The 27,265-nt window shown below is 45.6% G+C and overlaps 6 protein-coding genes and 1 non-coding gene across 12 annotated transcripts; 2 read left to right on the plus strand and 5 right to left on the minus strand.

Annotated features, from left to right (window-relative positions):
* Positions 1-1,496: 1,496 nt before the first annotated feature.
* ndufaf6 (NADH:ubiquinone oxidoreductase complex assembly factor 6) lies at positions 1,497-5,327 on the plus strand. Of its 2 annotated transcripts, none has more exons than XM_003977677.3 (9): positions 1,497-1,757; positions 2,013-2,112; positions 2,219-2,341; positions 2,463-2,519; positions 2,617-2,719; positions 2,977-3,110; positions 3,433-3,534; positions 3,800-3,856; positions 4,320-5,327. In XM_003977677.3, exons 1-9 carry the CDS (start codon positions 1,573-1,575, stop codon positions 4,446-4,448), a joined length of 990 nt encoding a protein of 329 aa, XP_003977726.2. In that variant the 5' UTR covers positions 1,497-1,572; the 3' UTR covers positions 4,449-5,327. The 2 variants fall into 2 exon arrangements, with proteins under 2 accessions (XP_003977726.2, XP_029694887.1); XM_029839027.1 differs by having other exon boundaries at positions 1,730-1,757; positions 2,013-2,116.
* A 163-nt stretch (positions 5,328-5,490) lies between these two features.
* LOC101069935 (trace amine-associated receptor 7d) lies at positions 5,491-10,313 on the minus strand. 2 transcript variants are annotated; one of them, XM_011618864.2, is made up of 5 exons: positions 9,554-10,313; positions 9,154-9,399; positions 8,068-8,499; positions 5,997-7,113; positions 5,491-5,822 (listed from the first exon to the last, which is right to left on the minus strand). In XM_011618864.2, the coding sequence occupies exon 4, from the start codon at positions 7,080-7,082 to the stop codon at positions 6,030-6,032; it is 1,053 nt and encodes a 350-aa protein (XP_011617166.1). In that variant the 5' UTR covers positions 7,083-7,113; positions 8,068-8,499; positions 9,154-9,399; positions 9,554-10,313; the 3' UTR covers positions 5,491-5,822; positions 5,997-6,029. The 2 variants fall into 2 exon arrangements, with proteins under 2 accessions (XP_011617166.1, XP_011617165.1); XM_011618863.2 differs by lacking the exons at positions 5,491-5,822; positions 9,154-9,399; positions 9,554-10,313 and having other exon boundaries at positions 5,910-7,113; positions 8,068-8,702.
* A 389-nt stretch (positions 10,314-10,702) lies between these two features.
* plekhf2 (pleckstrin homology domain containing, family F (with FYVE domain) member 2) lies at positions 10,703-16,963 on the plus strand. Of its 3 annotated transcripts, none has more exons than XM_011618862.2 (2): positions 10,703-10,900; positions 14,151-16,963. In XM_011618862.2, the coding sequence occupies exon 2, from the start codon at positions 14,162-14,164 to the stop codon at positions 14,900-14,902; it is 741 nt and encodes a 246-aa protein (XP_011617164.1). In that variant the 5' UTR covers positions 10,703-10,900; positions 14,151-14,161; the 3' UTR covers positions 14,903-16,963. The 3 variants fall into 3 exon arrangements, with proteins under 3 accessions (XP_011617164.1, XP_029694891.1, XP_029694890.1); XM_029839031.1 differs by having other exon boundaries at positions 10,704-10,861; XM_029839030.1 differs by lacking the exon at positions 10,703-10,900 and adding an exon at positions 10,928-11,594.
* Positions 16,964-18,455: 1,492 nt separating this feature from the next.
* wdr73 (WD repeat domain 73) lies at positions 18,456-21,362 on the minus strand. The gene is made up of 8 exons (XM_003977675.3): positions 21,183-21,362; positions 21,019-21,086; positions 20,809-20,894; positions 20,642-20,730; positions 20,235-20,299; positions 19,894-20,052; positions 19,415-19,774; positions 18,456-18,997 (listed from the first exon to the last, which is right to left on the minus strand). Exons 1-8 carry the CDS (start codon positions 21,233-21,235, stop codon positions 18,768-18,770), a joined length of 1,110 nt encoding a protein of 369 aa, XP_003977724.2. The 5' UTR covers positions 21,236-21,362; the 3' UTR covers positions 18,456-18,767.
* Positions 21,363-21,496: 134 nt separating this feature from the next.
* On the minus strand, positions 21,497-24,023 carry cfap418 (cilia and flagella associated protein 418). Of its 2 annotated transcripts, none has more exons than XM_011618861.2 (6): positions 23,260-24,023; positions 22,995-23,088; positions 22,802-22,860; positions 22,545-22,610; positions 22,230-22,325; positions 21,497-21,984 (listed from the first exon to the last, which is right to left on the minus strand). In XM_011618861.2, exons 1-6 carry the CDS (start codon positions 23,397-23,399, stop codon positions 21,825-21,827), a joined length of 615 nt encoding a protein of 204 aa, XP_011617163.1. In that variant the 5' UTR covers positions 23,400-24,023; the 3' UTR covers positions 21,497-21,824. The 2 variants fall into 2 exon arrangements, with proteins under 2 accessions (XP_011617163.1, XP_003977723.1); XM_003977674.3 differs by having other exon boundaries at positions 22,995-23,147.
* Positions 23,824-23,905, minus strand: trnas-aga (transfer RNA serine (anticodon AGA)). Its single transcript has one exon. It is a non-coding gene; the product is annotated as a tRNA-Ser (tRNA).
* A 391-nt stretch (positions 24,024-24,414) lies between the features above and the next one.
* cd83 (CD83 molecule) lies at positions 24,415-26,331 on the minus strand. The gene is made up of 5 exons (XM_011618860.2): positions 25,702-26,331; positions 25,500-25,627; positions 24,941-25,175; positions 24,766-24,869; positions 24,415-24,684 (listed from the first exon to the last, which is right to left on the minus strand). The coding sequence occupies exons 1-5, from the start codon at positions 25,736-25,738 to the stop codon at positions 24,541-24,543; spliced, it is 648 nt and encodes a 215-aa protein (XP_011617162.1). The 5' UTR covers positions 25,739-26,331; the 3' UTR covers positions 24,415-24,540.
* Between the last annotated feature and the right edge of the window lie 934 nt (positions 26,332-27,265).

Raw genomic sequence — 27,265 nt, forward strand, 5'->3', positions numbered from 1 at the left:
ACAGAGAGAAAAGCGACTCTGTTGTGATCGACCGTCATGCTCCGTGAGGTTTGAGCCTGTCAGCCAGAAAGGCTTGGTGTCTGTAGGCTTCCTCCTGTTGTCTTAAGGATTCAAACATCTGCTGCCAGTAATGACACAACTTCCTGTCTGTGGGTCACATGTACACCGGTGGTCACACTGACGTCTCAGCACAAGACAGACCGTAGGACCCAGGAGGACGCGCCCATTGGCGTCACTCTGTCACCTCTTGGATTAAAGTTTTCATGGTGGTGGGGGTGTGAGGGGTTGAGAGCCCTGCCGTGTAGTCCAGTCGGCATCCCAATCAGATGGGATCAGAGGTCACAAGCTTCCTCATGGGTTTGGAGCTTTCTCAGAAACAACTGAAGAAACTGGAGATGTTTTCACAAGTTCAATTTAGTCTGAAGTTGTCACAGCTCCAACTGAAAACTGCTCTTTTTAATCAGCTGTTTACGGAGTTCCTTCTGGTTAAAAATGTTTCCCTGAATTGTTGAAGCTAAGAAACAGCTTCACGGTGGTTGCCATGGAAACCTGAGGGGCCGATGCAGCTTGGTAACAAAGAGCTCCATTAAAGCACATGCAGGTGTGTTTGGAGCCGTGGCCATAGTGACCTGGTGGGCACACTTAACCTTGGAAAAGACAAGAAGACCTCACAGTGACATCTTATAATGCTGAAACAGGAAATATTAAGGTTAACATTTAGAAAGAAGCATTAATAATGATCACTGCTGGCCATAATTCAGTTGTAACATAGTTTTATGAAGGTTTAAAACTGGGAGACTCACCAGACGGTTCACCCATCAATCGAGCCACAAACCAAATCGCTTCAGTAATTACTGACGTTTCAAGTCGTCCCTTGATTATCTTCCAGTGTGCTATTATGTCACTGTTACTGTTAATGTCCATCCTGTGCATGTGGCTCATTTACAGACACTTTGAGCCTTCCTACAGAGGTGGATGGCTGACATCACAGGTGGCGGCGCCCTGCCAGCCTTCTCTAGCGCTGACACTGTCCCACCACACATCTACCACGTCTGCTGTAGTCAGCGGGTCGGCAGCGGCACGGGCGGACGCGCAAGATGGTGGAAGGACTCACCGCCATCCAGCATGATGACGCTGATCACACCGAATTCCTTCAGAAACTCTGCCACCTCCCAGATTCCTGCCACGCTGACACACAGATGTGGTGCTTCTGACTGTTGCTGTGCACCCGTGTTGGTGCATGTCTGGGCAGTTTACCCTCTTTTTTCCATCTGTCCATGGACATTAGCAAGGACCAGGTTGCCTTTGGCGTTATGACCCATGACCGTCCTCGCTGAGAGTGCCTCCACAAAATCGCTCTATGCATCTTTCAGAGTGTAAAAGATCAATTCAGATATGGAAATAAAACAGCTTTAAGATAACAATTTATCAGATTTACACGGAAGACTAAGATTAACATTGAAACCGTTGCATTAATTTTGCTACACAAATCAGTGTAGCAGACAGTGCCCGGAACTCTTCAGGGTGAGGGGAAGGAAATTAAAGTGACACAAGTGGAAGGTGACAGGGATCATGGCAGCTAGCAATAGCATTATACATGGACTATTAAAAAGCAAAGTGCCGTTTTACCGAGCGCTTAACAGAACGACATTACCCGGCGTTTGTGTACAAAGATCGACCGATTTACAGAGTGTGAGAGCGTCCACCAGCGCCACAGATCCCCGCTTCAGTGAAAAGTACTGCCTGGATCTGGTCAGGTCGGTGCTAACTGCGTCTATGCTAAGATAAAGCCTGACAGCAGACTAAACTGAGATGAGTTCTATGTTCAATATTTAAGTTGGTGTATTGTTTTATTATTTAGCATATTTTATATTATATCTTTTAATGATGTGGGTTCTATTGTTTTTATTCATAACTTATGTCAGTTAATAAAAAAACTAGAATTATCTTTCTAAACCACTTTTTTGTTCGCTGAATTGAAATGAGGGCCAACTGTTGTTGCTGCCCCTCAGGTCCAGAGATTATGATGGTTTCGTGTCCTCTCTCCTCCTCCCAGAGGATGCACGGCGCTCCTCTTTGGCTCTGAGAGCTTTTAATGTGGAGCTAGCACAGGCAGGTATTTCCACAGCCCAGCTGGATGTAAAGCAGTTGCTACCTATGTAAAAAGAAGTCCTTGTGAAGTTTTCTAATTTCTTTTCATATGACCACACTCTACAAGGTGAAGGACTCGGTTTCCCAGAAGACCCTTGGTTTGATGCGGATGCAGTTCTGGAAGACGGCCATCGAGGAAATCTACAGCGACGACCCTCCCAGCCAACCCATCGGCACCGAGCTGTGGAGGGTAAATACCTTTGACAGAAGTCCAGCTGTTTCAAACTCACTCACATGAGGTGGCGTCGCACTCCTGCAGAACTCTGACTACCTGCTTCCCTCTTTTGATGACATCTGGTTGTTATTTCCAGGCGGTGAGGAAGCACAACTTAACAAAAAGATGGCTGCTGAGGATTATAACAGACAGGGTAAGATAGGATCAAAATCTTCTTTTTTTGCTAGATAACTGAGTACTTATAAAAATACTTGGATGAGACTTTGAAAATCAGTTCTGTGTCCGAGCAGGAGAAAGATCTGGACGACAGAGCCTACAGAAACCTCCAGGAGCTGGAGACGTATTCAGAGAACACACAATCTTCCCTCATTTACCTGCTGCTGGAGTGTTTAGGTGAAAAAGCTGAACCTTTCTGTAGCACTACTGAGCTCTTCATACATACTCATAATCCACCGCACCTGGAGAGGTTCTCTCATCTGCTTCAGTAACGTTTGAAGCACCACCATGGTGTTCTTTATATGAAACAGCAGCTCAGACACATCCACATTGTTAAAAAGGATTTGAATGAATGGTGTGTGTCTGGTATCTGACTTTCAATGACTTCTGCTTAAAGCCCGATTCTGTAAACATCTGTTTTATTTATTTTTCAGGCGTGAAAGATGTGCATGCAGACCATGCAGCAAGTCACATCGGTAAAGCTCAGGGAATAACGACGTGTCTGAGAGCAACGCCGTACCACAGCAGTCGGCGGAAGGTCTACCTGCCAATGGACGTCTGCATGTTGGTGAGGCCTTATTTCTTATTTTCAGGTTAAGATAAGAAATATGAGATTAGGAAATTTAGGATTCTAATTAAAATTTGTGACCGTCATCTGGTTATATAATCCCCTGTGCTGACTGAGGGGGGCGCTCTTGCTCCATCACTCTAAAGCTACAAACCTGTCTCCAAACATCTGCCTTTGCTCCATCACTGCAGCACTACATTTGCTGACTGAACATTTATATTTATTACCCACCTGAGTCTGATTAGTTGTAGTTTTAGCCACCTTCAGGGAAGCATTTGACTGTGCGTATCAACTGAGTATCGGTCTGTTGGTGTTTCTGCAGCACGGAGCTTCTCAAGAGGACTTTATCCGCAACAGCAGAGAGCAGAATGTCCGAGATGTTGTCTACGACATTGCCAGCCAGGCTCATGTACATCTTCAACACGTAGGTGCTCGCAGGAGGACTTAAATTATGACCTGTATGGATATATGGCAAAGACAATACCGCCTCCTGGCGGAGACACCGGTGACAGCAACAACTGTCAAAGTTTTAGTTTAATTTATAGTCTTTTATATGTTATTGCTGATGTTGCTTTACCTGCAGTCCTAAAATGTCTTTAAATTAGATTTGTTCTCCCCAAAGTTAGTATGTTCCAGCATATAAATATTGAAACTAAGAGATTCTGTTTGTTGTTACTTGTTATTTTCAGGCCCGATCATTCAGCAAACGTGTCCCAGCTGCTGCCTGTCCAGCCTTCCTCCAGACGGTGAGTTAAACGGGCTCAGATCCAATGCCTGCATTTACTAAACGATGCAATCAACAGGATGTGATTGATAATATAATGTAAATAAATATCATAGTCAAAAGATATTATAATGATAAAGGAAATAAACGTTGTCCAATGCAGTGTCCAGTCCCCAGTCTGCAGTGCTGCTGAGCCGATTCAGGATTGCGCATGAGGATCTCGTGCATCTAACAGCTTGATTTTCTCACTGAAACTTTAGTCATTTGCAGGTTTGGTTGAGGAACACTGAAGCCTCGTCGATAGAAACACAGCAAGAGGACGCTTTATTTTAAACTGGAACACAAACACATTTCAGAGTTATCAGAAGCATTTGCAGTGTAGCTCATTTCAACAAAAACCTCCATGTTGACACTAAATGTTAATGACATCCTCTGTGTTGGAGAGCTCGAGGTCAGATCAGGGCTCTTCTTCTGTGGTGTTGCAGGTGGTGTTGGAGGACTACCTGCAGAGAGTGAGACGGGCCCATTTTGATGTTTTCCATCCAAGTCTGCAAGCCAGAAACCCCCTGCTGCCACTGCAACTGTACCTCCGCTCCTGGAAGAAGACCTACTGACCTCAGGTCCCTGGGGCCCCACCTAAGGGCCCCACCGGCCCAGACTCTGTAAAATACTGATGTTTATTTAAAAAATTAGGAAAATTAAAACGGGTCGTGATAAAAAAACGCTGTTGGTCAGGCGCTGTTGGTCAGGAAGAGAAAATTATAAACCCTGAAGAGAGTAAACCTTGATAAAGTGGGATTAGATCCGCTGGGTTCGGTTCTTTCCGAGCCTTAATTATATGGAACTGTAACGCGGAGGCTCATGATGACTAAAGCTCCTCTTTCAGCAGTTGTGAGTCACAGTCGAGGGCCTGCATCAGTACGGACATGCACGTTGCTTAGTCACCAAAGAGCTTCTGCAACCGGGTGTGTGGGTGTCACCTTGTGAGTTCTCCTCCTGTCCAGACTCATTCAGTGTGTTCATAGTTGGTGTAGACCAGAAGTAGAGAGTTGAAGCAGACTCCATTTATGTAAGAAAGGTGTGGAGAACTTCAGGTACTAGACAGTCCACCGTGTGAGCAGGTTGTTCTTCAGGATGTTTGTTCAGGACTTTACGGTCTGGTGGTACAAAAACTGTCCCCATGTCAATGTTGACGTCATAAAGTTAGGCAGGAGCTGTGGCCTCCCCCTGCTGGTCGTGTAGTGTTAGCACATGTCTAAACGCGCTCTTGTGAGAGAGAAATAATACGCCAATTTGAAGAGTAAAAGAAAGTGTAAATCAATTAAAATGATTTAAGGGGTTGTGATAAAATATGAAGAGCTAATCTGAACTGTGAATGTAGGCTGCAGTTTAATTTGTTTTACCTGAGTTAATGGATGAAAATGTGCTGAAAACTGTGAAACCAACCTGAAAAAATCACATGAATCAGACTAATAAAGAAACCACTAATGCACTGAAGAAAAGAGCTGACCTGTTGCCAAGGAGACAGCATCTACTCAATTATATGAGATCACTATGGTAAATCAGAACAGATGGGCAGATTCAGATTTTAATGTTATTTGTATTCAAGTGTCCTCCTGAACCACATATAATGTTTCTTAATGGAAGAGTCTGGAAATAGAAACAGAAATGCTGTGAAGACTATGGACACATTATTGGGAGCAGAAATATCCTGTTTATCAGAGGCCCAGTCTGATCTCGCTGGACTCTGATGATCATATTCGTATCTGTGGGGACTTTTTGTCGGCTATCAGGTCCAGCTCCTTGGTAACTTGATGATGCTTTATGAGTCCTTCCAGTGGTTCTGGGGCCTTAGCCGGGTCAGAGTTGTTTGAATACATCAACTGTAAACATGTTGGGCTTGGTTCCTCTCTGACAGCCAGAGCAGCAGCTGCTGTCCTGCAGGAACCACACCGTCTCCAAAGCTGAAGAAGCGTCCATCACCAGTCCTACGTAGATTATTGGTTCTGTTATTGTTTAGGTTTGGTGTACATCTAATGTGTGTTCACAAAAACAAACAATTGATCACAATAAAGTCAAGAAATGACTGATAAACATTTATCAGGGAATGGAAAATCCTGGGGTCAGAGTGCATGCAGAAACATCCCATAATTATCCCATACCGAGTCTGCTGGTTGACAGTTCAGCTCAAGCTTTCAGTCTCTGATCTTCTTCTGGGTCTCGCTGGTGTTTTTCCTCTGGATTGGCCTGAAGAGCTGGTACGCGCGCGCTCTGAACTTCTGGTCTCTCACGCTGTAAATGATGACATTCCAGCAGCTGTTGCTGGTCAAAATCCAGAAGGCAAAAAAGGAAAAGTTGCACCATTTGTTCCCCAAAACATTTCCAACCACAAAGACGGCGATGGGCGTGAAGGAGACGGTAAACGCCACCGTCAGCGTCCCGATAGTTCTGGCTGCTTTGATGTCTGAGAAGGTCGGCTTGGAGGTGGTGTGGCTCTCCGACTTGGCCAGATGTTTCCGCCGCTTCGAGTGCTGCCTGATGCTGGACAGAGAGATGATGTTGATGACCACAGTCCCACCCAACAGCGTGAAATCAAAGGCGGGGAACAGGAGCAGGATCTTCCAGGCCTGTCTGGAGAACTCGCCAAAGCTGCCCAGAGCGTAGTTGCACATGCGGCTGCAGGAGTTGTACTCCAGAGCGATCTCTCTGCTGAAGAGCATCGGAGACACGGCCAAAAAGAAACTGGCCCCCCAGGAGAAGATGATGAGGACCGTGGTCCTCTTCCGTGTGATCACAGAGTCCCTGTGCAGAGGCCTCAACACGGCGATGCTCCTCTCAATGGTCATGAGGAAGATGGTCGTGATGGACACCAGGGTGCACCCGGCAAAGATGGGTCCGATAAGGTTGCAAGGGTGGAAACTCACAGACTGCGAGTTGTATGAGGTCCACTCTGGGGCAGAGTCAGTGGTCATGAGGTAAACTTCTGCGTAGACGGACAACGGCACCACGAACACCCCCACAGCCAGGTCAGCGACAGCCAGCGAGGCCTTCAGGTATCCTTGTGGTGTGTGGAAGTGTTTAGTGCTGAGAATCACAGCCAGAGTCACCAAGTTCCCAACCAAGATGGCTCCAATCAGCAGCACCATGAAGGACACCAGCAGGACTTTACCGGCCAGGGTGCAGCAGCATATGTTGCACGGCGCCGCCTCGGCCCCATCCAACATGGAGGAGGTGCTGCTCTCAATCATGGTAGAAGCTGCTGCTGAAGCAGGTCATCGCCTGGAATCAGTAACAGAGGAGAAGTGTGGGGTCGTGATCTGGAGCAGTCAAAACGGCTGCATCAGCACCTTTTCTGGCAAAACCAGTTCCACCAGGGTGATGGTTTAAAAGTCAGAACCTCTTCTAATAGAGCATGTAAAATAAAGTAGAGATTAATGAATGATGGAAAAATATTCATGATTAGCACAACTTTAGTTAACAATGGCTCCCATTGGGTAATGTGTATGTGGCGGTTCTTTTTTCACTCCTATGATAAACTACAGTTTACACCGGATGTGACATCATCTGACATGTGACTGATCCAGCTGTCTGTAGTGGGCAGTTCCATAACGTCATAATCTGACCTCTGCAGAGCAACATCTGTAGTAGTAAACAAATATCAGATGTTGCTTGTAGCACGTTTAATCCACAAATCTGGCCGGTTCCTGGAGAACATCCCCCAGAACCATGTTCTACAAACCACCGTGCGAACTTGACAGAACCTTGACAAAATTCCGATTTCTCCAATTTTGTTCACACAAACTGATTTGACCAGGTGACGTCAAGCATTCATTAAATATCCAAACGGCAGCATAAGTTTTTATAATAAGAATCACAATTATTGTTGCTGTGGTTTAATATTTAGCGTTGATTTGACTTTGGAAAAAAGCGTATTTAACACATACTGAGCTTTTATAAATCTACAAATTTACAGAAAAGGCTGATTATGATCATTATAAACCACAAAGTCTTCGCTCTCACACGCACGCGCAGCCACGCACGAACCTCCTCCAGCTGCAGTGAAAAATCTCAGGTTGCAAAGACAAAAAGATCAAATCGACAGGAAAAACAACAAGGAACAAGTTAACCAATAATCTCAATAGCTTGAATGAATTTCCACATTCTTGTAACAGGATTGGATTCCCATGTGAGGGTTCCGGGATGAAATCACTCAATAAGAAACACAAAACTTACTTAAAGAATCAAGTTTCCCTCCAAACGCAGAACGATGCGTGCGTGGCTGTCCTCGCGCTCCCAGCACAAACGCAGAATCAAGGACCGCAAATTCGGAGCAGAGGATGACGTGCATGCTCTGGAGGGTGCGTGTGCGTGCTCTGGAGGGGACGCGTGTGCGTGCGCTGGTGCTGGTGCTGCTGGCTTAAGAGTTCAGCTTTCTGTCTCACTTGATATTTCTCTTTAAAAGTGTCCACGTGTGTCCACCGCTGAGCCAGACGAAGGTTCCAGAGGGATTCTTTTCTAATCTGCTCATCTAGTTTCCACAGGTGTGTCTCGGTCCTCAGGTGCATTGTCATTAGGTGTCCCTCCTCAGTTGGACGCTGAGGACGCGCCTGTGCTGGGATGTCCTCCCGGACGCTCGTCCAGTGTCCCTCTGATCTGCAGATGAGGCTTATGTGACAGAGCAGAAGAGACCACAGGGCAAATTATTGTGGTTTCAAGGATCATTTCTGTGTGTGTGTGTGTGTGTGTGCGCGTGCGTGTGTGACACAGCAGCTCGCGAGGCCGAGCGAGGACGCTGAGAAGGCGACACGCCACCGTTCGGCCGTTGAGTTAATTTGCCCTGACTGTGACGAGCTCGCTCATTCGGCGGTTTCAGACCCCCCCCCCCCCCCCCCCCACATGCACCAGCGCGTGGGGGGGCTTCTGTTGCCGAGGGTTTCAGGCGACAGATGGGAGAGTCCGCAGGAGGCTGAGCTGCTCTGCACGTTTGAATGTGCGGTGATGTCATCTTTGTTTGGGATCGTGTGTCCACGCGGCCGCTGGGGGGAGGGTGGGGGTGCTATGAAACCATTACAGTTGTCAGCATCTGTCCTCTCGCTGCTCTTTGCATTTATATAAGAGTGTTTAATATCAGCAGAGCTGAGCTGATTTTACACAACAGGCTCATAAATGTGTGGACGCCTTCATGTTACATCATCTTAAACCCCAACGTTCTCTCTGCTGCTCCTCCGACGGAGCGCATGTGGTCCACAGCCTCCATCTTCTCGTCCTGTCCAGTGCAGCCCCTCTGGACCCCTGAGACTAAACTCCATTTGTCCGCACCTTTAGGCTGCGTTGAGGGAGGATTTGTCTTCTTTTCCGGGCTCAGTGATCAACACAATCTTATGATTTCATAGACGATCTGATGTTCTGGACATTGGGAAGGTTCCTCGAGCTCTGGCCATAAACACGCATCATGTCACAACAACGCTGACGTCCCAGCTACTGCAGGATGGGCCCGGCCCGTCAGCAAACTGCCCCATAGCGAAGCAAATAAGATCTGACAGGAACTTCATCTCCACTCAAAATCTGATAAAGAACACAAGAAGAGTAATAATTCCCAGAGGATTCTTTGTGCAGCAAATCTTTAGCTTTTGTGTAATTTTGCGTTTGAAGACAATTGGAATTAAAGCTGTTTGATTCCATCAGCTACAAAAATACTGTGGGACAAATAAAGACGAACCTTGTGAAGGTTTCATTTGATTTAGAATGTCCTCCTCTGGGGATGAGCTGCCTCAGAGCCCTCTGGGCCGACGGGGATCTCTACTGTGTTGGTCCAAGCATTTCCTGTCCCAGACGTCACACAAGTCTCAGGGTTTATGTCCTCGGGGAAATCTATGACGTTTAAAGCTGAACGGACTGCGCTGAAGCAGGACCTGTGATAGTGGAGTGCACCAACAGTAGTGCACCAGCTGTGTGTGGGGCTCATCTTTATTGTCCTCCTGGAGCCTCCAAACAGCCCCGCGGTGCTGCCAGTGCAGAATAAGAGCCTGCTGTGCCTGGGTTGGCACGAGCCGTCGGTGGAGCGGGGCTCTGCCACAACAAGCTGCTCACATTCCCACAAATGCTGCTTGAGGACAGAAATCTGTTTGTTTCCCTCATTCCAGATTAAAGATCTCATACCAAGACATCACGCTGTCATCAGTCATCAGTAAATGGAACAGAACAAACAAGCATGAAAATTGTAGCTACTGAGCTTTTTTCTCCATTTTACCTGAGCATTTCAAAAGTCTAGCTGCATTTTGCAAAAGCACAACAGAATGCCTGGTTATGACGTTTTTCCCACCAAAGTGACCCTGATTACTCCCCAAACTTAGAGCGATTGTTTTTAGGGTAATAATGTAAACTATTCAGGACATATTTGCAGTAAAGTCAATCTGAAAGTGTTCATCAAACACCTCGTTGGACCGTTTCTGTCCTGCTGCTGACCCGCAAGGTCTCCACCCTGCTGCCTTCACGGACCCCGGGAGACCCAAACACCAAAGTCCAAACGGTTTATTCAAAATGAGAACGGAACTATACACATAAAAACTATGAATACAGCTCAGGGTCAATTATTTTCAAGTTTTGGATAAGGATAAACTATTTTATATATAATTCCGTTGCTATTTTTATTTTCCAAAGGCACCGTCTGCGTATTATAATTCGGCTGTAAAACGTAGATTTGCAAATAGTTTCGGTTTCTGAATTTAAATAGAATTATAGACTTGAATGGCCAACTGTGCGGTGCACATACATATATATATATGATACATATATAACATCGATATATGTTATGTCCTCCAGTTGGCAGGCTGCTCTTCCTCAATACTCGTGGCGCTGGACTCTCCGGGGGGCCGTGAAGGCGCCTCTGCCATGTTGTATTATTTTCGGGCAGCTGCGGCGGCGGCGACGGCAGCGGAATATTCGGTGTTCCATCTGCACACTCGGACCTTCTGTGTGGGGAGACACGGCTTCCACTAAGTACCCGGACTCCAACTAATCTCCATCGGTACAGTTCAAGTTAGTGGACAACCGCGGTTGCAGTCGGGTCGGTAGTTTTTGCTCCTTGAAAAGTTGTTCTTGCTGTGTCAGTTTGACAAGCTAACTTAAGCTTCTACTTTATAAATATGTTTCAAACTCCACGATCGAATCTCTCGCCCATGTCAACCTAAAGGGCTGCGAAACGTTGCTATACAAACCAACTATTGTTGAACAAGCCCAAGCAAGTTGCAAGAATTGAGCGGTGTTTTGGGAAGCTAACTGGTGCTAGCAGGCTAACGCTGACACCTCGAAGGAAGCCTGAAAGTTGTTTCTGAGTAAAGAAAAGAGGAAGAAAAGTCACCATTATTCAAAGCGTTCTCGCCGGGGTGGACTTTCTAAACCTCTGGGATAAAGGCTGCTTAGTTCTGAAGGTCGGGACGGAATGGAAACGAAGAGTCCGAAACTAACCGTGGAGTGAAAGTTGAAGGTTTGAGGTTGAAATGTGGAGAATTGTGCAGTGATTTGTCAGACGTCTTCAACAGCGATGTGGAAATAAACGGTCTGTGGGTGAAATGTTCTCCACCACAAAATAGGAAGTCTCCTTCAGTTGGATCTGAAGCGAGGCTGGGAGGGTTGCAGCTGGTCTGACTGGTGCTGCGGGTGGTCAGAGTCCACTTTGACGGCCTCTAATCCTGTTATGACCTCATGTCCAGGACCGGACCCGTGGCTCCAGGAGGAATTCCTCATCCACTGAAGCTCAGGTCATTGTGTGTCCAGTGTGTCCAGTTTCAGCATCATCCATGAGCTTGTTCTTTAGAGCATTTTATTGCTGCTGTCTGCTCACGAACCCGATCTTCTGACTGTAGAACAAACACTTTATAAGGAAGGATAACTGTGTTGGTTCCTCGGACACAAGGCTATGGCTGATTTAGCTGTGGAAGATGGGATGGTTCCTGGTTCTGAGTCGGGCAGCTTGCAAGTTGTGGTGGGAAATAATCATCAACCAAATGAGCTGAATGTTGTGTGCATAAGGTGTCTCGGCGTGGTTAGACAGGTTCTGCCTCTTGTCCTTTCACTGTTCAGGAGCAGCAGGTCTGCCCTTCTGGCCTGTGTAATCTGACACCCAGCCCATAATCCAATATGTCTCCAAGAATAAATGGCTGCAGATTAGAGACATAAGAATAGCAGGATACTTCCGGTGTGCCATTTCAGGTCGAGAACACCTGAGGAGGAGGAGGAGGAGGAGGAGGAGGAGGAGGAGGAGGAGGGTCGCCATTTTGGACAAGCAGAATCCAACGTTAACTGGTGTTTTGCAGTAAAATGGAGCGGACGGAGTTTGTGTGGAATGTTCTGTGATCCTCCATCTGTTTCCTTCATTCAGCTGAGCTCAGCAGCTATGGGTCCCTGCTGAAAAAGGGCCAGCAGGTAGCAGAGCGCCAGCCCCAACCAGGCAACAGCTTCATCACTCTTATTGGGGACGATGCTTCGTGTGCCGACATGTATTTGACTAATTATTAAGATCGTGCGCTTGTGTCAGACCTGTAATCTGTTGGAACCTGTGAGGATTAAACCCTCCTGCCTGCTCACAACCGTAGCACGGTTGCTCTCGCACGAGCCCGAAACACCCATGTTTCAGTGGGAGTCTGAAGAGGTGAGGTCTCGAGGACTCGCCGTCTTTTCATCAACATTGACATTTCAGTGTTCAGTAAACTAGCTTTGGTCATAAGATCTGGATGTAGCTTGAGCTAAAACAGGAAGTGACCTTTGTGTCCTGCCAGGTGCTGGAAGGTGAGTTTGTGCACTTTGAGCTGAGGGTTATTACCTTCTGCAGGCTGTGCTAACACGCTGAGACGTGACTGAAGCACTGAGACAAACAGATGCGTTTGTGCTTAAACAGGAACCAGCTCCAGAGCCTAGTTTCTGGTTTCAGTTGTTAAATCTGCTTTTGAAAACCACTGTTTCAGGTGAGCTAACAGCTAGCGGTGCTAGTCCAGCAGATTACCCTCCAGTGCTTTTCTGTGTTCACGTGACGCTGTAATCCCTCAAATAATCTGACGGCTGCTCTTGTCTCACACTGGGCTGTCGGAGCCGATAAGGGCTTTTCACAGGAAGTCTGTCCATCCTGTTTGCAGATGTTTTAAGAATGTCTGGAAGGACTGACTGGGTGTGATGACCTCCAATTAGTTCTAGTTCTAATTACAACATTAAGATTTTGTCAAACTGCTGTTTCATCAAAACAGGGACAGAAACCAGGTTTAAGCATCGCTCACTGTCAGTTAAGGATTGGTATCAATACATTCTTGTTATTAATAACACATTAATGTAATAACAGCTTTGTCAGGTCTGCAGGGATGCTAAGGAGTTCAGTGTGCAAGCACCATGACACATTTCCCCCTGAGCCCAAACGCTCGACCTTGTGCTGCAGACAGCCCACAGGAACCATTCCGCCCGCCTGTGTTGTCACCAGTTTGCTCCCAGTAGGCTTGAGCTCTTCTCACTGGGGCATCATGTTGAAAAGTCTAGATTAGAAAGGATCTCCAAAAAAAATAATCAAGCGCACCTTCCACTTTTTCTGCCTCCTGTGTGAACTGTGGAAGATGGATGTCGTTTCCACTGAGGGTTTGATCTGAGTCATTGGTTCTGACGCGTCAGTGGTGCTGGATGTCATTACAGGAAACACTGGTTCAGCATGGAGAGTTCAGCATCCTGCAAATGACCTGGTTTCACAGAACCACCTGTAGTCCTCCATTATGTGCTGCTGCAGGCCGATTCATAGCTGTGGTGCCAGGTTCTGGCTGACCCGAGGCTGTGGAGCGTGCCATGTGCTCGACTCGTGCGCGCCTGTCATGTGACGATAGTGTAATCGCAGCCTTCGCAGTTGGAAAATGATATTATTGTAAAAGCGTCCCTCAGCCGCCACGTTTCCAGCTGTTTCGGCCTCCTTTTGCTGAGTTTGTCACCCTGCATCATCCTGCGTGATGAAGCTGGCTGCTCTTTGCCTCAGGGGTGGCAGCGAGCCCTGCCTACAGTGTTGACGTGTCAGCAGCCTCTCTGCCCTCCGGGGCTTCAGTGGCAGCATCAGGCAGTTTCCTCTGCGGGTTATTAGTGTGCAGATCACTGGAGGACGAGGCCTCTGCTGCTCTGCTGCTCTGGCTCATTAGCATCATTTCTCTTTCTGTGGATCTTTAAAAAAAAAAAAAGGAAGCATGAAGACGGATTTGATTAACTCCTGCGTTACGGCTCGTTTTGATGAAAAGTGGGAGGAAAGGGTGAAGATGATGTTTTAATGTGGAACCATTTTCTCTCCCTCCTCCCAGGTGAGGTGAAGATGGTGGACCGACTGGCTAACAGTGAGGCCAACTCAAAGAGGATCGCCATTGTGGAGGGCTGCTTCGGCACCGCGGGTCAGCCGCTGGCCATCCCCGGCCGGGTGCTGATCGGTGAGGGAATTCTCACCAAAGTCTGCCGCAAGAAGCCCAAAACGCGCCAGTTCTTCCTGTTCAATGACATCCTGGTCTACGGCAACATCCTCATTCAGAAGAAGAAGTACAACAAGCAGCACATCATCCCTTTGGAGAGCGTCACCATAGACACCGTGCCCGACGACGGCGACCTGCGCAACGGTTGGCTCATCAAGACGCCCACCAAGTCCTTCGCCGTCTACGCCGCCACGGCGACCGAGAAGTCGGAGTGGATGAACCACATCGGGAAGTGCGTGAATGACTTGGTCCAGAAGAGCGGCAAAGCGCCGACAGGTGAGCACGCCGCCGTCTGGGTGCCAGACTCGGAGGCAACGGTCTGCATGCGCTGCCAGAAGGTGAAGTTCACCCCCGTCAGCCGCCGCCACCACTGCAGGAAGTGCGGCCTCGTGGTGTGCGGCCCGTGCTCGGAGAAGAAGTACCTGCTGCCCAGCCAGTCGTCCAAGCCCGTGCGCGTCTGCGAGTTCTGCTACATGCAGCTGACGTCAGGAGGCCTGGCGCCGCGCTCGGACTCCCTGAGCCGGCCGGGCAGCAAGTTCAACACCAGCAACCTGTCGGACGACGACGACGACGACGACAGCAGCGATTGAGGAGCAGACGTGCCTGGGGGGGGATGGTTGAGGAGCAAGTCGCACCAAAATACTCTCCTTCCTGTTCCAGCACAAACTGTGGCTAAAGGGAGAAGAGTCGGGGGCCAGGCGACCTTTGACCCCTGTCAGGACGACGGTTGGTTAGAACAGAACATGGTGCTCCTCCCATCACCTGCGTCCTCTTTCCACCTTTCAGGCTTCTTGTATTTGTTCACGAACTACAGAGGTCGGACATTCTGCAGGGAAAAACAAAGCTTTGGGTTTTTCTAGGAAGCTTCTACATTTTTCTTCTCTATTTTTGTACATTTATTGTGAAGAAGCGTTTTATATAATGAAAGGTGTTCTGCAGCAGCTTTCCTCAGCCACCAACACTACCTTTGGCCTGTAAAGTCACCTGGTGCCTTCAGTGAGCAGATAGAGGTTATTTTTAATGAATCGAGGCTGCTAACGACCACAGGTTCAGGTCTGAGACGATCGTCCTCTCTCTCCCTCTGAGCTCAAAAACACATTTTGCTTCACTAACAATGGCCGCGATTTGAAATAAATTAAGAGAGTCCCGTAAAGAACGAGGCAGCGAAAGCTGAATTTGAATGGATGTCTCCAAATATGAACTGTTCTCACAAAATGAAGCTGCTTTTAACATCTTCCTCAGTTAATGTCCCAGGTTCATATTCAAAGGTAATAATTCACCATTTTGGTGTCTTTAAAATCAAGAAAATGTTTGACTTAAGCTCAAAAGACCCGCAACTACTGACTGTTTTAACCTGCTGCTCATTTTCTCTGAGGGCTGATGCACAAATGTGAAAACTGGCTGTTGGTCTGTCTTCTCTATCTTCATTTTACTGTCTCAGGAAAAAAGGAAGCAGAAAATATTCGGAGGAAAAGAGCGGGTTTGTTTTTAAGACTCGGAAGCAGTGTTTGACTCTCCGAGCAGATGAACGCTCCAGTAGACTCACCTCCAGTGCCTTCTTCTAACTGGGAAATGCCCCAAGCAAAAGTGAATCCTGCGTGTGCGGCTCTGGCCCTGAAGGGCGGCGCTGCGGCTCTGGCCCTGAAGGGGGCGGCGCTGTGGCTCTGGCCCTGAAGGGCGGCGCTGTGGCTCTGGCCCTGAAGGGCGGCGCTGTGGCTCTGGCCCTGAAGGGCGGCGCTGTGGCTCTGGCCCTGAAGGGCGGCGCTGTGGCTCTGGCCCTGAAGGGCGGCGCTGTGGCTCAGCTTTATTTTCTGTTTTCCTTCCTTTTTCACAGCCTGATGATGAAGTCTGGTGGTCATGTGAGCGTAGATCATGTGATCTGGAGAGTTTCTCTTCTCGGTGGCTCTGAAGAGTGAGACTCTTGGTGGCAACAGTTCAGGGACCAGAAAGGGAATCTTTTGGCAGTGAAAGTTAATGTTGCTGCAGTGAAAATGATTTGAAGAATACTAATGATCACTAAGAGCTTCAGCGTGGCTGATCCAGTTTGCTTAACAAAGTCAGATTGTTCTGTTGGTTTTTGTGGATCTGGGTTTTCACTTGCAGTAAAGTCGTCTTCTGCTCTGAAATGACGCCATCTAGGTTCGTTCTGTTGACCTCGTCTGCAGCTTAATTTACTTGCCGACAACCAATCAGCAGCTAGAGATGTTTGATTTACGACCTCAAAAAGAAATCGGCCTGATCAACGTTGAATTTGGACTGCTGTGGAGAAGTGACAGATGATTTTCAGCAATATCTTTTTAAAGAGGCTAAAATAATCCAGATATTGATCCCATCTTGTGGTCTATATTGCCTAAACTGATGGACCTGGGCCAGATCACCCCTGCAGAGCCGGCCTGTGCTGCTGGGGCTGGCAGCATCGATGCGATGGTGGAAACCTTCATGGCTGAAGCGGAAATCCCTTTTTTTTGTGGTTCCTTACTTTCTTTAATGTTCTCTTGATTTATTTCTCTTCAATTTCGGGGGGTTGTTTTTAATTTGAAAATCTTCTAAAAAGGGCTTTGATCAGATTGTAATCCAACATACCATTGTTCATTACTAATTTCAGAGAATTTTAATTATATTGTATATAAATGTTGACTTGCGTAAAGCCAGACTGGTCGTGTGTTGACTCTACTTTATTTTTACTTTCCTATCAATATGTTACACTAAAACTGGGAAAGAAGTAAAAATTCAGGGATACTATGAATTTATTTGATTTACTAAAACAGAGTGTGGAACAATGTAAAGCAAATAAATAACGGCTATAACAGTAACGTAGTTTTTAAGTGTAGTTTACCTGAGAGCAATGCCAAAGCAGTTGCAGTCGTCACTTATTTTTAAACTCAGAAGTAGTTGCGGTTCCCTGCCGGTGGGGGCAGTGTTGCGCCTTTAAGCGGCAGCCTCGAGGAGCAGAAGAAGACGGTAATGCTTTTGACCGAGCGCTCGTTACGTAATACGTAAAACTAATAGTTGTCAAACAGAATAAAGAATTTTTAAACCCACAGCGACGAGATTAATCTGATTAAGGTGCAAGAAATCCTCTGGTGTTCATGCAAACTCATGCCAAACACAATAGCCTTTAAAATAGCTTATGTTGAAGTTTTAACCAGATTCAGGTGTGTCGACAGGTGGGTTTATGCTGGAATAAAACTAAAGATATTTTATTCGATATCTTAGCTTAGTGTGGATCTAAACGTTCAGATTCGAAACGATCTGCACGTAAAGCAGTTATAAACGAAAAGGAGGCGAATAGACCTTAGTAATGTTATTCCCGGAGAACAGCACTGATTTAAGGTAAGAAATCTAATCTTCTGTTTGTTAACTTATCAAATGGTTGTTGGTGCAGGATGGTGATTAACTGTAGATTTAATCTGTACATTTAAATCACTTTGTGGTTCCATTATAATAATTTCAAACGCGGCACCTTTTGCCGTTTATTGCAAAGGTTTCGGTGACTATACAATATATTTTTTTATCAATCCAACCAAATGACTGACTTCGTACAGGGGGAAACACTTGTCACAAATTCAACATTAAATATTTGTATTATAAACTTAACTCAACGTTGCTGCTCCAACGTGTTCTGAATGGCGCCACCTAATGTTCAGCGGGGGAAGTTTTCTGAATTTAGAATGAACTTTGTTCCGGTTATGCAGCAAAATGAATCAACAAAAATATCAGTTATTGACAATCTGCTTACATATGTAGGTTTTAAATGTTTACAGTTGTAATTCAGCCATTTACACCGACTGCAACACCCCGATGGCAATTCCAGAATTAGTTTCAGTTCATTTAAATGCTGAAGTGGATCTTCTGAGTTTCCTTTGCAGCCTGTTTCTGTACATCACTTATTGAAATATAAACCTGGAGCTCCTTAATAATTGTAGAAAGACACATTCAGATATCTGCATTAGTACTGGGCCAATGCTTGATATCAATACCAGTGTGTTGGTGGATGGGACAGATATTAGCATGTTTGCTACTATTAAAATAATTTTATTTCTATTTTCATGTCCAAATAAAGAAAAGAAAGTTGTAAAGATGTAACTGAATCATGTGTTTAAACACAAAGATCAGCAAGATGGAAGCTGATAGTGCCTCTTCCTGAGCTTTATTGTCAGTCCTCTGCTCTCCTCTTATCTTAGAGGTAAAAGTCAGAGGGGTTTGGACATGTCCAGAGGAGGGACAGAGAATATGGTGGGCAAATGGACTTGATGAGATGGATGATGGAGCCGAGAGGACACGAAGGCAGAGAGGAGGAAGATTGGCTGTGCAGTCCAAGCTTTAGATGGCAACATTGCGGCTTAAAAGAATAATGAAGAAAGAAGTGAGTCTAATGTCTCTTGTGAAAATGTTTAAAGTCTTCTGGATCCCCAAAGGTTCTTCTATGACGTTATGGTTCTTTCCTTCCCTTGGTCAGCTGGCAGCCGATTGGTCGACCCAGTCCCACAGATGAACGGAGCCGTCCGACGCCGTCGACAGCAGCGTCCTCGGCCGGTGGGGATGCCAAAGGTGAGAGGTGACCACGACATCGTCCCCCGGCTGTGATGACACGGAGTGGCCACAATGCACAAAGACGGGGGGAACCTTCTGGAGCTCCCGAGTCCAGCAGGATGTGTCGTAGATTTCAACCGCTCCACCGAATCCTGATTACAGAGGAAAAAAGTCTTCTTCACTACTTTCACCTGACCCAGGCAAGACAATGGTTTTACAGTACATACAGAAACAGCAGCTCACTGCTGTGGGGGATTATGGGTTATGTAGTTTCAATAGTGCTAACATAGTATGAACTTTATCCTCTCTGTACAACCGTCTCTCATGGTTAGCACTATCAAGAATCTCCTTAGATTTTTACTTCCAGGTCTCACGGGTGAACGCAGGTGTTGGTGAATGAGTGTAGAAGCAACCATGTGAAACTAACTACTGGTAGATCTTTCTTGCTGTACAGGATGACCGTTCAAACACCTGAAGGAGCTACCCTTAGGTTCAGGAGTGCTTGGCTGGCTACCTGACTTTATGCTTAGCTAACTTTGCTACTTCCTGTTTTATAGGTGTAAACTAACCTGATACTGCAATACAGCCATTGAGAACTGGCGCCCACGACACTCTGACATGGTCCATGCTGCCCCTCGCTGGTCCAGTATCCATCTGAGCTGCACTCACAGCTTCTCCCAGGTTCCTCAAGTCTGAAACCAGCATCTCTCCAGATGAGGAAACTCTCAGGATCCTGCTGGCGGGCGGCCCTGCGGACGCCTCCGTCCACCAGAGGCTAGATTCTGTTGATGAAGCCGGTGGAGGTGAAACCTGAGGAGAGCTGGATGCCCGAACATCAGCAACGTAAAAGCTGCCGTTACAGCAGCCGGCGAGGAAGACGCTGTCGCTCAGAAACTGCAAAGAGCTGAGCGGATCTGCCGAGGCCACGTCTGTCGGGGAGGAAGGATACCTGATCACACCATTAAGTGCCAATGAAATCAATCTCACCAGCAGTTTTAAACCTTTACATTGTCTAAGGTGCGTTATGTTCACACAGCTCAGCTGTTACCCAGTTCAAACAGGAGACTTCCTGCCACCAGCTGGCTCAGCTGCACGTCGGCACTCGTGGCTCCGTGAAGAACCTGAGGATCTGATGAACGGCGGGCTGCCATCCTGCTGCCTCCCTTTGGCCCTCGCCCAGCCACACCTCCTGCTCTCTGGATCACATCTGACAGTAAAAACAACCAAGGAGGAGACAGAAACACAATGATTTCTCAGTTTAGCAATATAAACTTTAAAGATTAATATAAAGAGTACAAATGTCCTGACCGAGGACACAAGTTACTGGTTATTTACCTAACTTGATAGGTGTAATTAGCTTAATTGTTATCAAAGTGGGGTTTAACTCACCACTGTCCTCTCCCAGCTTCCACACCTGCAGATCTGAACTCCGACCATCGTTGGTGACAATATACCTGTAACAATAATCTGAGTTACTGACGTTTTCCATGAGATGTTTGTGTTTTGTCAGACCAAATTTAACGTTGTTGACTTTCTTCAATCTTCCAAATCGTTGATTGCCAGAAAACAGCAGCAGCCATTGCTGCAGTTACGTCGATTTGTAACAAATCAGGGCAGAAAGTGATGGAATTTATTAATAATATTCATACAGTCTATTTTCTTTTGCATTTTGAACTGCATCCATACAAATATTTTGCTTTTTTAGCAAGTTAATTAAATAGCTTAACTCCAGAACTTTATGTGGCCTGCTGAGTTTCTTAATCATGATATAAAATAGGATGTAATCCTTATTTTACCTGGTACCTGGAATGTGTTTGAGGCAGTGAACTGGAGTGTCAGTGAGGCCACCATGCACAACTTTAAAGTCCCGCTCTGCGCAGAGACCCTGAACACACCACACACTGGTATCAATGGAGTTTTTATTACAATAAACCACGGAAGATTCCGAAGTTTGTGACATTACCTTATTTGCATCTGCCAACAGCCTGGGAGGCAATCTCAGCTCCAGAATTTCATTTTTAGACGAACTGTATCCTGCTACACACACGGCTGCAAAGTTAAAGAAACATTCAGTTTGTCTGCACTCGACACTCAATTGGTCAATTGGAATATACTGAAGTAAGATAAATAAGTAAAGAGAGAAACACGGAATCCCTAGAATAGATGGACTCACTGTCTCCTGAAGTCCAATCGGCGACTCTCGTGGGAGACTCCAACTGATACACGTAAAGATCGTTGTAGCTGGTAGAAAATACAGATACTTCAGTATTTTACAGTACAGAACCTCGCTAATGTAGTAGTAACTTGGACACTAAAAGAAAGAAAAATTAAACTCACGTTTTGAGGGACTCGATGAACCAGTCATCTAAACCATCTTCAAACGCCTCCATCTCCCTCCTGTCTACACGTTTCAATTACTTCCGGTTTTTGATTCTCGGCGGTCCCTTTAGCCAATGAGTAAAAAGGTGTCGCCCCCTAGTGGACGAACTCAGGCGTTACCTTCTGTCGACGTCTAAGACCAATGTGGAAGAATGAAAAGAATCCAAAATACAGCTTAGACAGTTCTGTTTCAATTCAAACAGGGCTATAGTGTTCAGAGAATCCTGTCACCCACATCTTTAAAAAAGCACTCCTACTGACAAAACAACAAATAAGAGAACATTTTTTATTATGCATTCAGGTTAAGCATCCTAAAATAACACAGTAAAGTCAAAGAAGACCAAACAAGGATGCGGGAAGGACATAAAAAACGGACATAAACCAAAAATAAAACAAACCAGAGTTACAGAACAGAACAAGGGAACCATCAGCTACAGATGAGGCTGCTTCTTCGGCTGGAGTTGAAAACCTTCATCAATAAATCTTTCCGGACTCCCACCAGTGGCCACCATTACAGAAGGTCTGAAGGCCTGCTGCAACCGTGAGACTGACAGTCGCATTCAACAGTGGCTCCAGTGTGAACGCGGTGATGCAGGAACGTCAGTCGTGGTGTTTACTGCAGACCCACATGAGCTGGGGCAGTTCTCGGAGGTCTGTTGGCTCCAGGACGGAAAACCAGCTACACTGGCAGGCGTACGCCCGTACACCCCTCCTCCGGTTCAGTCTGGCCCTGAGCTTGTGTCCGTCCGGTGTGTTGTTTCTGTTCAGAGCCCAATGATGGTTCAGAGCAAATGGTGAACAGAGTATTATTAATTTGTTTAGTGTTTAATGAGATGATAAAATAAATTAAAATTCATCAAATAAATCAGCTCCATTTGTCAGTGCATTGGTGATTTCAATAAAATACCTTTAAAGGCTGCTAACAACAGTCATTCTGGATATTTGGGCCTCTTTAATTTAATTTATTTATAAAGATGTGTTATAACGGGTCACCTGCAGACTCACCTGAGGAACAGATAGTCACATGACGAGTCCCACTCGCAATCATCAAACATCAAGACGCGGAAGTCGCAAGAGGTGCATCGTAACTGGTCACATGACCTGTCAATAAATGAATAAATCATTTTATTTTAAATTTGGTGACTTAAGCAATTGATATATGTGTGTGTGTGAGTGCAAAATAAAACTGTTGACATACATAAACTCTCTCTCCATATACAGTATGTCTGTGTGATTGTGTGTGTGTTTGTGTGTAGATGTAACATGTTAACTTCACTTCTCTGATTTTGCAGTGATGACAATAATAATGTTAACAGTCACCTCTTGGATGTGACTGTTCCTACACCGCTCACCACCGAACTGCCCCCAACAAAAACAGGACAACACCTGGAAAAACAGTTCTTGTTTTAAAAATCGAACAATAATACCAATACTACTACTAATAATAATAATGATAATAATAATAATATTTATAAGAAGAAGCTGCATGTGGATGAATTCAGGGATTGGTCCCTCATCACAAGACATTGAGAAAAATGTTTGGAGGATTGCAGGTGTTGTTTTTAGGATCTCCTCACTTTCTCTGAGCTGCTTGACAAGATCTCGTCTTCTCCTCTGAACCTCCTTCAGATTCAGTCTGAAATAAAATAAAAGCAGCTTAAATCAAGCACAAACATGCTCGTCTCTGTTGGGGTTCGCAGACAGGAATTCTGTCTGAAAGGGGCTTCAAAATAAATGTAAAAAAGACAAGAGTTCTTTTGAGTGCTTCACCTTCAGTTGCTGAGAGTCTTCCTCCAGTAATTCCTCCAGGAGGGCGTCGATATCTTCAAGAACCTTTCCGACAGGCTGTTTGGGTTTTGAGAGGCTGAAATTGATGTAAACGCAGTTATTTGCTTCCATCAATTATTTGCAATCATCTGGAGTCTGCAAAAAGCAACATTTTACAAGTCAACATGTAATTCATACGGAACCATCGCTATTGAGGACAGAAGAAACACAACCACTTAGCTTCAGCTACTATTAAACTAGCTCCTACCTGTCTTTCTTTCGTACTGTGCTGTCTTTCCCGCTGTTTAAAGTCTCATTTGATGGTCCCGATGCTGCAGAAACGGAAACATTCTTACAAAATGTCCTCTCAATCTCGTCCAGTAGTTCGTCTAGGTCATCGTCCTCCATCTTCAGGGCTTAAATCCTGGCTTCGGACAGCAACAGAAGCAGCTAGTTGTCCATTAGCCACTAGCACGCTCACGCGTTGCTAAGTAACCGTTTGACCGAAAGGAAACGAAAGGAATCATTTTTTCAAAATAAAATCAAAACAAATGTTGGCACAAATGGCGTGACAACATTGAGTTATAATTTTATCCTGATACTGTTATCTCTTCATATTTGCTAATTAAAAGATCGGAAAAGCTCATCTCGAAACAGAATCAGGTTTATCTGGAGTAAGTGCGCACATTTGGGTCGTTTTGTTTTTGGACACTCAGACCTGAATCTAGGAGTGAATTGAAAAATTGCATGAAAGGTCAAAAGAAAAGCAACTGTCTTTAGTGGTCATCAATCGTAAAACTCATAATCGTCTTATTATTAAAAAAAAGTTATGCGTTGTCGGCAGGATTCGAACCTGCGCGGGGAGACCCCAATGGATTTCTAGTCCATCGCCTTAACCACTCGGCCACGACAACTATATGCGTCGTGGTTCAAAAGCACCATAAGCACATATAAGCTGAAGTGTAGGGAACCAGTTTCAATAGAATCTGGACTAATTCCAGTTTCACCTCCACCGATCATCGTCTGTGAACTGGAAACACACATATCTGTTCAGAAAACCTGGAGTTTTTCTTCTGAAACTTGTTTAAGGTGAAACCTTTCAGTTTCCTGCAGCACAGATCTTTTTTCAGTATTTAGTTTTAAATGTTGCATCTGTAAGCAGGTTAATAGTCTCAAGGCTCCTGATTTTATTCAGGAAGCGAAAAATAAAAGGCTCTGAGGTTCTAATTAACATGGTTGATAAAAATGTCACATTGCACAAATAATAAATAACAGAGGTAGGACTAATATCACTATAATGAAAATGACAAGTATCTGTTTTCTGCTGCCTTTGTTTTTTACATTTAAATTTAACAAATACAATTTAAAATAAAAAACTGATTTAGCTTGAGGTGTTGAAAAGAGAAAAAGAAAATCACAACCATAAAAGTCAGAAATATTTATGGTGACTTTTTTTTTCTACAAAAGCAAGCATACACTATAAAAATAAAATATATTTTCCAAAGCATGATACAGAATGTCTATTGTCATATTAGTGGTTGTGTAACAGTTACACACAGATGTGCTTAGTTTTGGGTTTTGGCCCCAACCTATAGATCAACATTAAGTCCTTTGCTTCCAGAGGTCTGAGCGTTGCCTCCAGTAACTTCTGCTTGGTTCTGCTTCTTTCTCTGATGGTATTTTTTAAACAAACCTAAGAGTCAAGCACAATCAGAGAGAGGCATGAATAAGGCGCATTCAGACTGAACCCTGACGAGTGACTAGTTCCACTTACGTAGCTGATTCCAAACACAAAAAGGGCAAAGATGAGCACAAAGGTGGCTAATATGGCCATGAAGCTGTCATTCATGGCCGTCTCCTCTCCACTCTCAGGACAATCTGAAAACAGAGGAACATCAATCTTCACGTATGTGAGGCGGTGTGGGAGGCGAGGTGTTTGATTTCCTCACCTGTCAGCTTGAGGAGAATCTCCCCCTCACTGTTCCTGTCTCCCACCGGTGCTGCCAGGTGACAGATGTAGCGGCCACTGTCAGCGCAAGTCACGTTGGACAGGCGGATGTTGTAGGAGTCACCCAGCAGGACCGGCTGGGCCTTCAGGTGGGTGCTATTGTACCAGTGGGTCACTCCGTTGGTCAGATTTCTGGTCAGGAGGCCACTGAGATGAGGCCATGAGTTCTGGCTGACCTGTAACATAATCAGAACCACTTCAGTTCTGATATCAGCAGAGTTTCTGATAACATTTACTCAATCTCAGAATGAGTTATAAGATTAAAGGTCAGATGTGAGGCACAGATGAGTATTTAGGTACTTTCCGTCTATTCCCCTGCATTTCAATCATGTATAACTGATTTATTTTAATTAACATAATATTTCAACCGCTAAAACTCATTTTTGTCCCCTTTTGATTATAAATGTATTATTTGATTTTCAAAGACAAGTTTAGTTTTGTTTTCATACAAATGATCGAATCAACCCATAACGTAAAGAGGTCTGAAAACGTGTTTTTACCTTGTACCACCTGACCGCCCGGTACCGAACTCCGGGCTCCGCATCGGCACCACAGTGAAGAACACAATCCTGCCCGCAGACGGAGCTCACCTCCCGGGCACCTTCCGCCATGCTTCCGTCCACCGACCCTGTTCAACAACACCGCGGGTGAGTGTTGGAGCCCGGCGCAGGTGCCCCATCCCCCCGGTACCATAACACTTACTGTATAACAGGAGGAGCGTGAAGAACCAAGGAGACATGATGAAATGACGACCGACAGAACCCAAATGGCTATTTTATGGGAGTGCTGACAACGTGATGTGGGGAATTCTTGGGGGAATTTCCGCGGCTCGGTGTCATTCGAGTTATTACGTTCTTATTTTCAAGCTGTCATGCGCAGGCTCCACGTGGGTGTTTCCCATGGGGTTTTTCGTCTCTTAAGCAGTTTCCGTGAAAGTTTAGGGATTCAAAGGAAATACCGTTTAAGTGGCAACAGCTTTGCTTCTCCTCTCTTTCGCCCTCGTAGAAACTCCATGGCTATTCTTCTATTTCTGTTTTTTTTAGGTGAGTATTAATGTTTTTACTTTTGTCGTTAAAAGTCACACGGTTGACTGTTGCGGCTTTCGTGCGAGTAAACTTGTTAGTAACTAATGTTAGTGGCTGACATTAGCCTCCACGTGCGTTCCAGAAGTGCTCGTTATTCGAGGTAAAATTGGAACTTTCCTTGCTAGAAGACCAGTCCTAACCTCTAGTAAAAACACTTAATCACCTTCATTTAAACAATATTAGGTTTTTAAGGCACCTTTCCCTCTGATGCGCAAATATTAACATTGTTGTAATGTTAGCCGCCGACTGTTCTTCTTCTTCTTTTTGAGTATTAATTCAGCCCTTATCCGGTGAATCGCACTGCTGCCACCTTCTGGTCCTCACACGAACGTTCTCCGGACAGAAATCTCCTCCCAGTCTCAGTTCTGCAACAACCAATCACTGACACGAATCCCTCAAAAACTCTTTGCCAGTAAAATGGCACTCTGATACAATTGGTAAATACGGGCTTCCGCTCGGGAGGCCATTTTATTCTTAAATTCTGAGAAACTCAAGATTAAAAGCTATTTATTAACCTTCTCAAATCTAAGCATTGCCGAACTTACCTTTCATTTTGAGCTTCCCTTCCTCCATTAGCTAAAGCTCGGCCATGACAACTGTGATTCCTCAGCCAACTAAAAGCACCTCTTCTTCCCTGCTCTTTGACTCCAGCACCTCCCTGTAACCCGAAAGAGACAAAGAGATAAAAGATGCTTGATCCTTTGCCAGTGTTGTGACACCTGGTGTCTGAGCGAGGATGATTTCTGTGTTCCAGCTGCTGAGGGCTCATTTGTGATGGAGAGACACCGAGTGTGTTCCTGCTGCGACCTTCAGCTGTCCTTCAACCCTCAGTGTGACAACACGTGGACTATCAATCAAAGCGTAAGCATCAGCTTTTACTGCTCCGTGGTTCTTGTACTGCACTTTGATATTTCTCAACAGCTGTTGACGCCCTCTTCTCCTGGTTTTTTTCCAGGACTTTGCACAGGCTTCTGTGGAGTCCAGCAGCTGCCACCATCCATGTGACCACATTGAACATGGAGTGATGAAGCTGAAAGTGTGTGTGGCTGTGAACCACACCTCTCTGTGCTATGGAGTAGGTCACCTACTGTTCTCACATGGTTGCCGATGTTCTTCTGTTTGGTGGTCACCTTAACTCTATCTTGTCATCTCTTTATTCCCCCATATTTGTCTCAGTTTTG

Source organism: Takifugu rubripes, chromosome 7, assembly GCF_901000725.2.
Source record: "Takifugu rubripes chromosome 7, fTakRub1.2, whole genome shotgun sequence".
Lineage (NCBI taxonomy): Eukaryota > Metazoa > Chordata > Actinopteri > Tetraodontiformes > Tetraodontidae > Takifugu > Takifugu rubripes.

Bases quoted from the DNA above. Each gene is read 5' to 3' on its own strand.
- cfap418 (XM_011618861.2), bottom strand. From the start codon at position 23,399: ATGGAGGACGATGACCTAGACGAACTACTGGACGAGATTGAGAGGACA. The intron at 22,861-22,994 runs GTGAAGCACTCA...ATTTTATTTCAG, and splicing joins AAGACTCTCAGCAACTGAAG to ACTGAATCTGAAGGAGGTTC. The intron at 22,611-22,801 runs GTGAGGAGATCC...CTGTTTTTCCAG, and splicing joins TGTCAAGCAGCTCAGAGAAA to GTGTTGTCCTGTTTTTGTTG.
- cd83 (XM_011618860.2), bottom strand. From the start codon at position 25,738: ATGTCTCCTTGGTTCTTCACGCTCCTCCTGTTATACA. The intron at 25,628-25,701 runs GTAAGTGTTATG...GTTGTTGAACAG, and splicing joins CACGCTCCTCCTGTTATACA to GGTCGGTGGACGGAAGCATG. The intron at 24,685-24,765 runs GTAAGTGGAACT...CTTGACTCTTAG, and splicing joins TTGTGTTTGGAATCAGCTAC to GTTTGTTTAAAAAATACCAT.
- LOC101069935 (XM_011618864.2), bottom strand. From the start codon at position 7,082: ATGATTGAGAGCAGCACCTCCTCCATGTTGGATGGGGCCGAGGCGGCG.
- ndufaf6 (XM_003977677.3), top strand. From the start codon at position 1,573: ATGGCAGCTAGCAATAGCATTATACATGGACTATTAAAAAGCAAAGTG. The intron at 3,111-3,432 runs GTGAGGCCTTAT...GTGTTTCTGCAG, and splicing joins CAATGGACGTCTGCATGTTG to CACGGAGCTTCTCAAGAGGA. The intron at 3,535-3,799 runs GTAGGTGCTCGC...TGTTATTTTCAG, and splicing joins CTCATGTACATCTTCAACAC to GCCCGATCATTCAGCAAACG.
- plekhf2 (XM_011618862.2), top strand. From the start codon at position 14,162: ATGGTGGACCGACTGGCTAACAGTGAGGCCAACTCAAAGAGGATCGCC.
- wdr73 (XM_003977675.3), bottom strand. From the start codon at position 21,235: ATGGAGGCGTTTGAAGATGGTTTAGATGACTGGTTCATCGAGTCCCTC. The intron at 21,087-21,182 runs GTGAGTTTAATT...ATTTTCTACCAG, and splicing joins TTCATCGAGTCCCTCAAAAC to CTACAACGATCTTTACGTGT. The intron at 19,775-19,893 runs GTAACAGCTGAG...CCTCCCCGACAG, and splicing joins AAGTCTCCTGTTTGAACTGG to ACGTGGCCTCGGCAGATCCG.